General features: G+C 36.2%; 1 protein-coding gene across 2 annotated transcripts in view; it reads left to right on the forward strand.

Moving 5' to 3' along the window:
* The window catches only part of LOC132548996 (centlein-like), an 87,786-nt gene that overhangs the window by 47,482 nt on the left and 23,786 nt on the right, over nucleotides 1–16,518 (forward strand). For both annotated transcript variants that reach the window (XM_060212906.1, XM_060212905.1), the window contains exons 13-18: nucleotides 4,583–4,666; nucleotides 11,271–11,387; nucleotides 12,991–13,088; nucleotides 13,426–13,690; nucleotides 14,674–14,795; nucleotides 15,772–15,891. In XM_060212906.1, the coding sequence (XP_060068889.1) occupies nucleotides 4,583–4,666; nucleotides 11,271–11,387; nucleotides 12,991–13,088; nucleotides 13,426–13,690; nucleotides 14,674–14,795; nucleotides 15,772–15,891 (806 nt within the window). The remainder of the gene's footprint in view (nucleotides 1–4,582; nucleotides 4,667–11,270; nucleotides 11,388–12,990; nucleotides 13,089–13,425; nucleotides 13,691–14,673; nucleotides 14,796–15,771; nucleotides 15,892–16,518) is intronic.

Genomic DNA, 16,518 nt, shown 5'->3' on the forward strand with positions numbered 1-16,518 from the left:
ATTCAGACCCCAGTTACTTAGGTTACCATTGGTGAGGAATTCAGATCCTAGTTACCTAGGTTACCATTGGTGAGGAATTCAGATCCTAGATACTTAGGTTACCATTGGTGAGGAATTCAGACCCTAGTTACCTCGGCTACCATTGGTGAGGAATTCAGACCATGATTTTGTATGTTACCCTGGATAGGGTATTATGCTTTGGTTATGTGGTGGACTATAATTGATGAGGAATTTAAACTCTGTTTACATTTGTTACAAGTAATGTTGAATTTAGAATCTTTTTGTAAGTTACTATTAATGAGGAATTCAGACCTTTGTAATCTTGGTTACCATTTGGTGACGAAGTAAGAATTCAGTTATTTAGGAACCCAGCACAACACACCACAACCAACCACAACACACCACAACCAACCACAACACACCACAACCCACCATCACAACCTAATACAACACATAAAAATCCACCACAACATATAAAAACACACCACAGCATACTACAGCACACCACAACACACCACAACACACTACAACAATCAACAATACACTACAACACACTACAACAATCAACAATACACTACAACATACCACAACAATCAACAATACACTACAACAATCAACAATACACTACAACACACTACAACAATCAACAATACACTACAACACACTACAACAATCTACAATACACTACAACATACCACAACAATCTACAATACACTACAACACACCACAACAATCAACAACACACTACAACAATCAACAATACACTACAACACACTACAACAATCAACAATACACTACAACATACCACAACAATCTACAATACACTACAACATACCACAACAATCTGCAATACACTACAACACACCACAACAATCTATAATACACTACAACACACCACAACAATCTACAACACATCACAACATACCACAACAGACCACAACAATCAACAATACACTACAATACACTACAACACACCACAACAATCTACAATACACTACAACAATCAACAATACACTACAACACACTACAACAATCAACAATACACTACAACATACCACAACAATCTACAACACATCACAACATACCACAACAGACCACAACAATCTACAATACACTACAACACACTACAACAATCTACAATACACTACAACACACCACAACAATCTACAACACATCACAACATACCACAACACACTACAACAATCAACAATACACTACAACACACCACAACACACCACAACACACCACAACAATCTACAACACACCACAACAATCTACAATACACTACAACACACCACAACACACCACAACAATCTACAATACACTACAACACACCACAACAATCTACAACACATCACAACATACCACAACAGACCACAACAAGCAACAATACACTACAACACACCACACCACAACACAACACACCACAACACACCACAACACAACACACCACAACAATCAACAATACACATCACCCCACCACAACACACCACAACACACCACAACACAACACACCACAACAATCAACAATACACTACAACACACCACAACAATCAACAATACACATCACCCCACCACAACACACCACAACACATAACACCACAACAATCAACAATACACTACAACACATTACAACACACCACAACACACCACAACACAACAATCAACAATACACTACAACACACCACAACAATCTACAACACACCACAACATACCACAACAGACCACAACAATCAACAATACACTACAACACACCACAATAATCAACAATACACTACAACACACCACAACAATCAACAATACACTACAACACACCACAACACACCACAACAATCTACAACACACCACAACATACCACAACAATCTACACACAACAATCTACAACAGACCACAACAATCAACAATACACTACAACACACCCCAACACCCCACAACACACCACAAGACACCAAAACACACCACAACAACCAACAATACACTACAACACACAACAACACACCACAACACACTTAAATATACTGCAACACACTACAACAGTCAACAACACTCTACAACATACCACAACACACTACAACACTCTACAACACACCACAACATACCACAACAATCAACAATACACTACAACCCACCACGACAGTCTTTGGGTCTAATCTTATTAACATTTCCTTTACTTCTCATTAGCTTAATTTTCATAAATGAACTTATTTAACAGTGAAAGACTGAAAACAAAGTCTTGCAACGACAAATGGCTACCTGAGGCAGTGTGTTAGTTATATCTATTTCTGCAAGAAATATTGCCAGGTAAAATAGATACAGTATAAACCCCTGAAAAATCTAACTCCTTGGGACCAATACCGTGAGGAATAGGGGTTAAAGGTTATCATGTTGCAGTCATTCCTGACAACTGTCTTTGAATTACTTTATTCAGTGCTCTATTCTGTGATCAGTCTTATTAATGATTGCCTCAAAATTTGTCTAATTTATCATTTCAATATTTTGAATTTCTTGGAGGAGAAATTTGTAAAATTTGGTGTGTTGGGCATTGTTCATTTATGATGACCATGCAAAAAATACATCGCTGAGAATGATGATAGAATGATGAATACTTTGGCATTGTCTTATTTCAACAAATTCAAATGACATTAAGATGTTGATTTCATTTTTTATTAATTTGCCTGATATGCTAAAAAATCTATAAAGGTATGTAATTTGGTTTTACTTTAAAAACAAACTTATGTTTGAACATCATTTGGGTTTTCTTCATCAATCTTAAATACAAATTTATATGAAACATTCCCAAAAATGTAATGTAACAGATGGCAGTACAGATATGTAATCATATCACTTTGAATCCCATTATTATTTGTTGTCCTTATGGGTAAATGTGTTTACATGCTGGAGTGATCTGAACCAGTACAATACAATAAGCATCAAAAGGGGATTGGGAAAAATTTTAGTTCAAGGAATACAAAGTCATCAAGATGTAAGGGTTCAAGCCATCCAAGGTTATATGACAAGGAATATATAATCAAACAGTCAAAACCAGGCAATCGGTCAGACAAATAGGGATATTAAGGTAATACAGGTTCTAGGAAGTGGGGTTTTACTGTGTATATATATATCTAGTTTTGGAATTCAATTTACTAAACATTGGAATCATTCTAATAATGATATAGAAATGATTTCTACTCCAATTGATATTGTGTTACAATTTTTTATGCCCCCGCCATTTTTATGGCCGGAACAAAATTCCAAATTCATGTATGTTAAATCAACTTGTCAATTTAAGTATGAAACTTAAGTTATACATAGTTGCATACAAATTAACAAAATCATCTCTTTCGGACCTTTCACTATTATTTCACATGGGGGGTCGGGGGCATTCATGTCTTACAGACATTTTCTAGTTTCTTTGAAATTTCGCCCTGCCAGTCCTTGATTTGATCTCATGGATGTTAAATATAAGGCAGTTGGTTAGGATTTCATCAATTTGTTTGTCTTAGCAAATCATTTCCTCAAAATCATTGGTGTCCAATTGTTTGAATCTTGAAAGTTTATAAAATAGTACTTTGTGTTAAGTGATGTAAACAGATCATGTAATCTTACTAACAGAAATGAGCTGTTCGATCTTAATGATTCTTTTTAGTTCTAACAAATATGTTGCCTGCCCTGGACTAAATTGAGAAAAACTGTGGCAATGGGATACCCAAACTTCAAGCCAATTTATAATTCAAACTCAAAGCCAATTTACAATTTAAACTGATTTTAGATGAAATGTAGCTACGGTTTCAGAGAGTACAATATAGAAGGATGTTAATAGATAAAGATGTTCCAGACTGTTAAATCACCTCTTACATTAAGGAGGTGATATACTTGTAAGCGTACCCTGTCGATGACGTGGTAATTATATTGTTATTGGGGTATCCTCCAACAGTTGTTAGACAACATGTGTTGGCAAAGACAGAAAAAAATTTGTGGTATGGTGGGAAATAATTTGTTGTTCTTAAGCTGGTTCTGTTTTTGTTTTCATTAGTGGTAGTGTGGTATTTTTAACCTATCTGTCCAGAGAATTAGTCAGCTTATGTCATGGTGAGGCTTCCATTTGGTCATTTTCAATCTGATGTCATAACTTCAGGTCAAAGGTCATATTATTTGGCCAATACTAAGACAAAATCCTTTTAAGTTTTGTCAACTGAATGACCTTGACCTACTCTGCACACATTGTTAATTCTAATTAGGTCACTGTACATTATTGGTGTTGATGTGAATAAAATTGCTAGTTATATTGTTTAAGTACATTAAGTAATTCTATATATTGTTGATGTAAATTAAGTCACTTTTCATATTGTTGATGTAAGTTAAGTCTCTGTTTACATCATTGACGTTTAAAAAGTAACTGTACATCATCTTGATGTAAGTAAGTCACTTTACATATCCTTGATGTAAATTAAGTTGCTTTACATATTGTTTATGTACAATAAGTCATTTTACATAACATTGATGCACTTAAAGTCACCTTCTAGGACACTTGTTCATGTGTGTGTATACTGAATCATTGCCTTCCATTTTTTTTTTTTTGAAGATGTACACTGAACTGACCCATCGGTATGACGAGTCAAAAAAGAAGGAATCAGATCTTCGACATCAAGTCCACTCACTCCGAAAGGTAGGCGTCTCCATTCAGCTGAACAAGATTCAAAGTCTCGTCATTTAAGAATTATCTTGTGTTAAGTTTGTCATCAGAATCCATTTATTACTTAAATATGAACTCTGTGTAAGGGCGAGGGGTAAGGGAGTGGAATAACCCCACTAAGTAATCTTTACCGTGGTGGATACATCTTGTAGTCAAGCGTGCTAGCGTAATCTCTTAGTGACTATAGTCCCTCTGTACATTGCACTAAATTGGAGAGACGTGACATTTCACAATAGAGTCTTATGCTCGATGAGGAGTTCCATGTTTCTCCATACACATGCAGCATGGCGCTGGTCCCATGAGGGGTCGCCCATATTTGGGGAGGGTGTCTACTACTGATAATGTGAGAGACACGTCAATCAGAACTGCGGTGATACATAGCCCCAGATCCCTGTTCCCGCAACCGACCCGTTGTTTGGCATGTACAAGACACTCTTTCTGTCCCGAAATAACAGGCTCTCCAGAGAGATGAGAGAATGAGATCAGGCCCGAACACACCACATCAACTCTATTTTCCGCCTATTGCCTGCTTGTGCAGATGTCTTTAAAAGAGTCCCTTTACAGTCCTACAACATGCATGATTCTTAGTCTTCATCAATTTCCTCCAATTGTTAGTATTGGCATGCTACTTCATCAGTCACATGTATACAGATTGGAGACATTGTATGATACCACACGACATAAAGGACTGCTCTGTTTTATTGTAGTAGAGTAACCATGGAAACAACCACATTATGTAAATTCTTGGATTTATTCTAAAATCTTGACTGATAAAAGTTCAATTTATTGAAAGGCATTAATCTACTTAATAAAGCTAGAGGAATTTGATTATCGGCAAATTTAGTCTTGATTTTTTCAAATACAGAAATTTTCTCAATTGATGAATAAAATAATGAGGTTAAATGTATCGTGACACTTTTCTGAAATCAGCTTATTTGTCTAGTATGTGTCCTAGTATTACATTTGTGGTTATGTACTGTGGTTAGAGAAGATGAAATTATTTCAGAGAATGATTTCAACAACAAGAGTTCTTTAAAAGTGATGATCAAATTATTTCTGATGGACACACTTCATACTATATAAGTGCTAATTCCTAGCTAAAATATCAGGTCACTTCTGGAGGTTTTAATGAAAAAAATGTAAAGGGTTACAAACTACAAGAGTTTCACCGTCATCTGTCTTTTGAAGTTTGACCTTTATAAACTAACGGTTTACCAGTGAAGTGAAAATCCTAGATGAAAACTTACCTGAAATTGAATGGGAAAAAATGCCTTTATCCACACAGTTATGAAAAATTCATTTTCTGTGTTTAGTTGTTAAATAATTTGTGTTACCTGTAATAGTTTCAAGTGGACATACCACACTACAATTCTGTCATTAAAACTTGATAACTGCCTACAATTCACTGCAGATGTTTGACCATTGTTTCTCCAATCATTGTAATTCTTTCAGCTGGTAATCAGGTGTGTAATAATATTCCTGGTTTTGTGTTATGCTAAGAGCAGGTTTTAAGTTAAACTTTGACCTCACAAAAGTTTTTTTTCTCTGTAATTTAACCAGTTTTTTTGGACATTGATAGTGAGATAGGTTTTTTTTTTTATCTTTTTTAATTCAAAAATCTATTGAAGGCTACATATATACATTGTGTCGTTATCGTGACATCCCGTTGTGTCTCTAACCTTGTGAAGATCTCAACTGGCAGTCAGATCAGCAGGCAAGTCTTTGTGCAATTGAAATTCCAAAGACTGTCCCCTTATTGAAATTTAATAAAAGCTGTCTGTTTGTTATGGCGGTTGAGTTTATATCTCCTTTGGAATTCACATGTTATTGTCAAGAGGCACAGTCACAGAAGCCAAATCACTAACACAGTTAGTTATTTTTTATTTTAGCTGGCCTGGCAAAGCACTCCTGGGGATTTAACAAAAGGGGATGTAACAGATCAAGACAATTAACAGTCTCTTATCTTAACTGTAGTCTCTTGATTCCCCACTAGACTTACTGTACACAGGAACTGCTGTCTTTTTACTGTCATATGTACCAGTAAAAATGTAGCCAATGTTTTGTCAAAGGCCGTATAGTTAATGTCTTTTTCTAGGAACAGACAGATCTATCAAAGAAGAAGGGTTGTCAGCATGTCATATTTGTTTACATAAACTTAATGATTGCATGACAAACAACATCTTTTATTACAAGAAGACTAATATTTACTCCAGTGTGGGTGTCCCTCGGGTAATGTCAAGCGAAATGTCCTCACAGCTATGGCTGTCCGCGGCATACTTCTCTGCCATATGGCCGAGCCGATGTCCCTGGTGACTGTAAAAGTTAATAAAATAGTCACTTCAATAGCTGTCTACCAAATTACACCCGAAATGTTTCCCCTCGACCAAAATGACATTAGCTTATTGTCGTCAAGTGGCAAGCGTTGTTGATCACCACAAACAAAAAGCTACTAATTTTCATTTTGTATGTAAGACAGCACATGGGAATCCTCTGGAGTGGCCCAACGTTTTATTTAGGTGGCATTGTGGATGTAGATAAATAAAATGTATGTCATTTTTAAATTGCATGGGCTGGCTTTTGACAAAGACATGCCATGATAGATCAGGACAAGAACGCTTTATCCGTAGATGAGGACAGTCCCGGTGGACGTCGCTCCCTATCATGGAGTGGGGCTGCACTTTTCAGGGTATCACACAAATTTTAGTGTAATGCCAGCACGGAGCAAATAAACGACACCAAGTCCAACATAAATATGATATTCCAATTACATCCTATGGCAACCTGTCTGTTTGCTTCTCACCTATGGCAAATTGTCATTGGCTAAATGACCATCAATAAGCTACCCTGGCCTCCCTTGAGGCCCACTAGGAATCTGCTCCACAAATTAACTTATTCATATTATATTCATATTTCCTGCCATCAACAAAATTTGGTTGTGTGTTTCGGAGTGTATTGATCCGGTTAGCGCCGTAGTGCGTGCAGGGCTCTGTCCAACTCATCACGTCCAGCCTGTCATAAGTTCCAAATTTTCTTCGCCTCCAAGCTCACGTCTTGTCATCAATTTCTTGTTCCTTGGCACTTTGGACGATGAATCATTAGCCCTTGTCTCTCCTCATCATAATCGAAGGTGTGGGGCTTGGTTTATTGGGAGGACCAGGTGCTCCCGAATTCACACCCTCATCCGAGACATTCATGACAGCCCCGTACCCTAACTGGCGAGTAATCTTCAGGAGTGGAAATTAACAGTGCAATTACGATTTGGGTCTTGCACCCTGGTCCTATCGGGCAATCCACGACACACCTATTGGTCCTGCTCTGTGAACCTAGTCACTTTGTGGTTTTTACAATTCTCTAATTTCCTGTTTTGTTTCCAAATGTGGTCTTATGTATATTTGTCTGATATTATACCAGTTATCTGTAAGGGTTACAGTATGTTGAGGTCATTGAGGTCACAGATATAATTGTGTTTCTCTTTATCATTTACTGTCAGCATGGTCAGGTTAAAAGTACTTCAGAAACATAGGAATTAAAACTTTCTAAAACATTTGTATAACTGACATATATGAGCAAGCTATTAAGTTTGTATATGAAATACTTTTTTGTTAATTGCAAAACTCTGTGCTGATGACATTTGCAACAAAAACCTTAAGAAAACAGGCCATCTATTATAAGTTCTTCAACTAATCCCAATAAGATTTGTATATGGTAAAAATATATATGACTAAATTAAAATGGTTTTATAATTCTTAAATGATATTTATTTTATAATAATTGTAAAACACTTCATTGATGTTGAAATGTGCGATGGTTTTTGAAAGAAATTATTTCAAACTTCTTTACCAAAATTATACATTATATGTAGTGTTTGTTTCCATTAGTGATCAATAAATATATATATATATATATATATATATATATATACTTACACTGATCTGTATGAAGTTGTTTGAAAACTCAAAAATTATTTTTATAAACAGAAAGAAAAGATTCATCAAAATGTAGTCAGAAAAATATAACTGCATTTAAAATGTCATTAATACTTGGCTTTTATATAACAAAGGTAACATCTGTCATTAGAATAGTTTTAAGTATCATGTGTCATCCATGCCAAAATGACACGTGTCATTAAATCAGTTTTATCAAAGTACCATGTGTCATCAGTACCAAGGGGACATGTGTCATTAAAACAGCTTCATGTCTTGTTATTTACATGATGTGTGCTGTAAGGATATAAGTACTAAATAAAGATGACAGGAGATCAAATGATCAGATGAGTAATGTGGGTGGTTAGGAGAGTAAGACAGAGATAAGTACAACATACACAATCTAGATGTATGTAATTATGTAATCACAGAATGTTACGCTACATGTGACAAAGCACTACCATCAAATTAATGTCATTTCATATATATATACCTGTCATTTATAGTAGGGTCAATCATGGGGGACACATGTACTGGTCCTATCATTATAGATAGATATACTGTAGGAACCATGGGGGACACATTAACTACTGTAGGAACCATAGGGGACACATGTACTGGTCCTATCATTATAGACAGATATACTGTGGGAACCATGGGGGACACATGTACTGGTCCTATTATTATAGACATATACTGTAGGAACGATGGGGGACACATGTACTGGTCCTATCATTATAGACATATATACTGTAGGAACCATGGGGGACACATTAACTACTGTAGGAACCATAGGGGACACATGTACTGGTCCTATCATTATAGACAGATATACTGTGGGAACCATGGGGGACACATGTACTGGTCCTATTATTATAGACATATACTGTAGGAACGATGGGGGACACATGTACTGGTCCTATCATTATAGACATATATACTGTAGGAACCATGGGGGACACATGTACTGGTCCTATCATTATAGACATATATACTGTAGGAACCATGGGGGACACATTAACTACTGTAGGAACCATAGGGGACACATGTACTGGTCCTATCATTATAGACAGATATACTGTGGGAACTATGGGGGGGACACATGTACTGGTCCTATCATTATAGACATGTACTGTAGGAACCATGGGGGGACACATGTACTGGTCCTATCATTATAGACATATACTGTAGGAACCATGGGGGACACATGTACTGGTCCTATCATTATAGACATATATACTGTAGGGGGGGACACATATACTGGTCCTATCATTATAGACATATATACTGTAGGAGGGGACACATGTACTGGTCCTATCATTATAGACATGTATATATACTGTAGGTCCTATCATTATAGCTGACCCCCTAATGACGTAGGGTTGGGGTCCAATAGGAAAATCAATGTATATGTTGTGTGCTTGGATATTTAGAATTCCAGATGGGGGACACACTGGTCCTATCATTATAGACATATATACTAGGAACCATGGGGGACACATAGGAACCATAGGGGACACATACTTGGTCCTATCATTATGATATACTGTGGGAACCATATACTGGGGGACACATGTACTGGTCCTATCATTATAGACATATATACTGTAGGGGGGGACACATGTACTGGTCCTATCATTATAGACATGTACTGTAGGAACCATGGGGGACACATGTACTGGTCCTATCATTATAGACATATACTGTAGGAACCATGGGGGACACATATACTGGTCCTTTCATTATAGACATATACTGTAGGAACCATAGGGGACACATGTACTGGTCCTATCATTATAGACATATATACTGTAGGAACCATGAGGGACACATGTACTGGTCCTATCATTATAGACATATATACTGTAGGAGCAATGGGGACACATGTACTTATCCTATCATTATCAAGATTACCACTGAAGTGGTTGTTAATCTGACTGTTTCTACATTTTTGAGATATGAAAGTTTTTTTCTATAACTGAAATACAGTATTGTACCAGGTATGCCTGATGAGTTAAATGATTATGTTTTAGTCTGTCATTGGCTTACAGCGCTGTCTGTCGTCAACTTTCTCTACAAATCGCTTCTACTATGTAGTCATGAACGACTAAGATTTTGTCCAATTTTTGTCAGAAATATCCTCGGGGGAAGTGTAACAATATATTTTTATCATTGGTAAGTTCAAGCTCTGTGGGGGCTAGAGGGGTGGGGCTCAAAACGGGAAATTCTATAAATTCCTACTTCTCCTGTAGGAATGATTTAATTTTGCCAAAAATTGGTCTGAAGCATTGCTGCTTGGAGGAGCAGGAGGGGCTGGGCCCAATAGGGTAGATAAAGCAAATTTCTTAAAATCTTTATCTTCCTGTAGTAATGATTTTATTTTATCCAAATTTGGTCTGAAGTATGAATGGTTTGGCTGACCCCCTAATGACGTAGGGTTGGGGTCCAATAGGAAAATCAATGTATATGTTGTGTGCTTGGATATTTAGAATTCCTTTTCCTTTAGTTTTGATGAAGCAATTTCAGCCAAGCAAAGCAAGGTGAGCGATACAGGCCCTATGGACTTTTTGTTAATGATTTACATACATCTGTGTATCCCAGATCCCTCTACTGTTTCTATCGTTTCTGATATGTAATTGTGTTGGATTTTTCAGGAAATAATGGAGAAAGATGACATCATAGCAAATCTGCAAAGTAAAGTTGATCGACGCCACAGGAAAAGGAACAAAGGCTCATCTGCCCTTAATGGCAGCTTTCTTGCCGACGATAAGGTATATAGATGGAATCTGGATTTGTGATATCTCTATTACATATTATGCTTAATAAAAATAAAAAGTTAAATTGAGATTATCTCTGTTTGCCACAATTTTGATTTGTCCGGTGTTTGGAACTTAAGCATACATGTGGAACCAAAACACACCGAATGCATCTACATTTTCTCTCTTCAATTCAGAGTACTTGGTTACGCTTTGGTTCCATTTCCACCCACACAGTAATTAAGGGCATATAATCTGTTTAACTTGTGTATAACAAATATCTCTGCCTTGGGAAATACTCCTGGCCTTTGGAAACCAGAAACTTTCTATATCCCTCAAGCCCAACAGTATAGTGTAGATGACACCTCCCTTGCATGGCTTTATTTTTAGTGCCCTTATCATTACTGGGATCGTCATGCAAAATTTTGATAAGGAATCTTAATTTTGCATGAAAAAGTTGCATTTCAAATAAGGACTGTTAATAATAGGTGCATGGATTACAACAAGAGAAAAAATAAAATTGGTGTAACCAGGATGAGCCACAGAAAGAATCTCTGCCGTCAAGCTGGGCTGGCTCTATAGAAGGACATAGTCTAATTTACATGGGGAAATAAGAAAGCTAGAGATCAGAGCTAATAAGAAATGGTAAAACTACATACATTATCGCGTTCAAGTTAATGATGTAGCCCGTATTAACCAGATGTACTCTTTATTTACCTGTAATGGTCCTTAATAGTTGTGTCTGATTGTCAGACAGTTTAGTGTCCCCCAAGCCTTTATCTGGAATTTTCCTTAAGTACAGGCAACTGATATAACAGCACCTGGGGTGAAAAGTCATGATCGGCCCCTAAAGTTGACAGATACCATTGGTGGTCTGGACTTTGTGGTCAGCTGTGGGCTTCCATTACAGAGACATTCCTGTACTGGTCATTGCTATTTGATGATAAGTGGGCTTCCACCCTTAATTGATAGAATACCAGAAGATGGAAATTCGAAATTTATATCATGAAAATTTCAGAAGCTTGTGTCAAACCCTGTAATGATGAATATAAGTAAATGATCAAAGCCTGTTAAATCTGTAAGCTGTAAAACATGTAAATAATTTTAGATATCCAATATACTGTATAATGATATATTTTCGTTTCAAATTTCATGGGTTTTTTTCCAAAAAAATAACTTTTCACTGGCATATAATCATTATTTTACAAGGAATTGATACTCACAAAAACCACTTGTATGAAAACTTAATTTCATGCACTGATGAATTGGTGGATTAAGAGTTCCTACAAAATCAACAAAAATGGAAAAAAAAAATTAAATAAAAGAGTAAGATTATATAGTACTCACTTGTTTGTAACAGTACAGTAGGCAATGTAAGGTCTGTAGAGATCTCACTGTAATGTCAGAAGTTAGAACTAAAACATATGTGTGCTGTATTATTGTACAAACAAAATAATTCTTAGAGCAAAATATTACTAATATTGCTAAAACTCTGATTTTCTTTAAAAGCTTTTAATATTATATTGTTGGAATTGAAGAAATACATTTAGACTGTCTACAAAAAGGAAAGAAAGGTTTGTCTTTTTATTAAAGAAGGAAATATTTCTATTGGTTACAGACTGATGAAATGGACACTATGATGGATTTAGAATTTAGAGTGAAAAGTATGCAAAGGGAGATAAATCTGCTACAAGAAGAGTTGGCTGCCAAAGACAGGTAGTGTGTCATAGTGCTTAAATATTATTCTGCTGGTAATGATACTGTCAAGTAGTATCTATAATTTCTCTTAGGTTCTTTCCCTGTACTGTTTTTAGTTTTTATAAGAAAACACCTGCATTTTACCCTATGATATCATAATATCAAGTTCTACACCTTATCAATAAAAGGGTCAAAGGTCACGAATGACAAATTCTACAAAATCATCCTATAAGTATGAGAGCGGGATTATTAATGGCATGTTTTAGTTTATATTGTTGATAGTAATTTTTATATCTGCATTTCTTACTCAATTTTATTGGTATTTTGATTATAGAAAATGAAATGTTTTTTGCAGACAAATTGATAAACTTGAAAGTGAACAGGGGAATTCAGATATAGAGTTTGATGTATCAGGGCTGAATCGTCGAGACAGGACACATTCCACACCTGCTCGCGATACCGACAAACTCAGGCCTTCTCGACCAACTGCTCCTAAAGCTGGTAACAAGCGGTCAAGGTCTGTGTCACCACGGACACAAGTCCAAGACAAGGATGTCAAACTGAGGCTGATTAAAGCTGAGCGATCATTAGAAGATACCAAGAATTTACTCAAATTAAAGGTTTGTCTGTAGGAAACATTACAAACATGTTTTTAATGACTTCATATTAACAGTGTAGGTATTTCTAAAAAGTTTAAAGATCGCTGTTGAACTTATTAGAAGAGTTGAGAAGATATTGCTGGACTACTGTAATGTAAAGATAAAGTGAATGTAGAGCTATGTATTCCATACATGGGGAAACATTAACTCAATGTTACTCTTGAAAGTAACGAACAGTTGATTGGCCCTCACAAAATGAGTAACTAAAATCTAGTAGACTCTCACCCAGTGAGTAACTAATAGCTGATAGGCCCTCAACTAGTGAGTAACTAACAGCTGATAGGCCCTCATCCTGTGAGTAAGTAACAGCTGATTGGCCCTCACCAAGTGAGTAACTAACAGCTGAAAGGCCCTCACCAAGTGAGTAACTAACAGCTGAAAGGCCCTCACCAAGTGAGTAACTAACAGCTGAAAGGCCCTCACCAAGTGAGTAACTAACAGCTGAAAGGCCCTCACCAAGTGAGTAAGTAACAGCTGATAGGCCCTCACCAAGTGAGTAACTAACAGCTGAAAGGCCCTCACCAAGTAAGTAACTAACAGCTGATAGGCCCTCACCAAGTGAGTAACTAACAGCTGATAGGCCCTCACCCAGTGAGTAACTAACAGCTGATAGGCCCTCACCAAGTGAGTAAGTAACAGCTGATAGGCCCTCACCAAGTGAGTAACTAACAGCTGATAGGCCCTCACCCAGTGTGTAACTAACAGCTGATAGGCCCTCACCAAGTAAGTAATGACCAGCTGATAGGCCCTCACCGAGTAAGTAATGACCAGCTGGCCTAGGTTTAGGTTTTCACAGATTTGCCAGCAGCTCAATCATTACTAAATGAAGGTTGTGTTCATGTGTACATGATTATCACTGTCACCACTTGGATATTCCTAGTTAAGTAATAGAATGTCACTGAGTTGTTACCACCATGATAGTTAGTCTTGTGTTGCCTTTCCAGAATCGAGAAGTGGAGGAGATGAAGAAAGCCCATGCCAAGCGTCAGGCTCGACTTAAGGAAGCTAATGCCAACTACAAAATTGTCAAGGAGCAGCTGAAATCAATGGAAGATGAACATTTTGGGTCTGTATCTTTATCAACAATTTCTTAAAGTAGTCCAAAACATTTTGCTTTAGATCCTCAAGTGCAAGAAAAGCTGCACGATTCAGGATCAAAGGGAGCCATATGTTGTTGAAAATTACCTGGTATGTCTCTTCCTACAAAAAACCACCATAAAACAGATATAGTGTTGAAAGTAAATATTTAGGATGTTATGATGAACTGATGTCAGGCAAGTTTCAACACATCACTGAACTCGCCTACAAATTCAAATATCAAAAATGATGAATATAGGATCTTTTTAGGGGGAACTACGTCCTATAATTCTTGGAATCACATTGCTTGTTTGGATAAGAAGAAAATCAGTTTTAGTAAAATAAATAGCTTTTATCCTTGTAAAGGTAAGAGAGGTTATATGTATGGAGGACCAAACTGACAAAAACAGAATAATCTGTTTCCCACATATTACACATCATTGAATATGTCATTGTACATAGGATAAAAGGAACATGTACATATCATCAACATAAACAGGAAGATTATGTTATTGCAGTATTATAGAATATACAGTTGTAAAAAGGAATACAGCTTATTGTTATAGTAGGGAGAATTTATTGTATTACAGGATATTGTAAAGAAGAATACAGCTTATTGCTGAAGCAGGGAGAATTTATTGTATCACAGGATGTAGTAAATAGGAAAACAGCTTATTGTTATAGTAGGGAGAATTTGCTGTATTATATGATATAGGAAAGAAGATTACAGCTTAATGCTGAGGTAGGGAGAATTTGTTGTATTACAGGATATAGTAAAAAAGAATACAGCTTACTGTTATAGTAGGGAGAATTTGTCGTATTACAGGATATAGGAAAGAAGATTACAGCTTACTGCTGAGGTAGGGAGAATTTGTCGTATTACAGGATATAGGAAAGAAGAATACAGCTTATTGTTTTAGTAAGGAGAATTAACCCAAATTGTTTTCCTGTTACATAATTAACAGAAGAAAGAAAAAGAAAGGTAGACGTGCGGACCCAAGAGATCTGCGGACTGAGAACAGTGATGGTGTGTGGAATGAACTAGCCCACTACAAGAGTGAGAACAGAAATCTACTTGTAGAAAGGTCAGCAAGTCATCACCTCTGACATCTGTGATTGTTAAATGAACATTTTAGTATTGATTTTAAAAATGGTTTTGAAAATTGTATTGTAAATGAACAATGACTTTGTGCTGCAGATAAAATTAATGTGAATTTTAATTGATTCCTTAAGATTTGGAAATACAGGTACATGAGAGACACTACCTTAGGAAAAGAACTGTTGTTGGAAGTGTTGGATTAATTCATTAACTCATGTGAATGATGAGGCATTATAACGAACAATGACTTTAATTTGGCTCCATATACTTACATTAGTTTCTAAAGATGGTTTAAGTCAACTTTTGTTAAGTAATCCAGTACAGTTAAGTGGTAATTAATGGTAAAATAAGAATTATTATATAAAAACATGATAGTGATTTTATATTTACGGTTCTTATTTGACCACAGTATGAACTACTGGTAGACATACAGACTAAAACTTTCACACGTCTTCACCCTGGATACATTTGTATTAATATTTCTGCATTTATATATATATATATATGGCAATATTTATATATTACAGTGTATATAATTTTCCAGACAAAGTCTTGTTTGTAGATATATTTCAAAAAGATTCCTTAAAAATTGCTGTACGCTTGATGTAAGATG

This window comes from Ylistrum balloti, unplaced genomic scaffold, assembly GCF_031769215.1.
Source record: "Ylistrum balloti isolate Yb309-2 unplaced genomic scaffold, AGI_CSIRO_Ybal_v1 Utg370038, whole genome shotgun sequence".
NCBI lineage: Eukaryota > Metazoa > Mollusca > Bivalvia > Pectinida > Pectinidae > Ylistrum > Ylistrum balloti.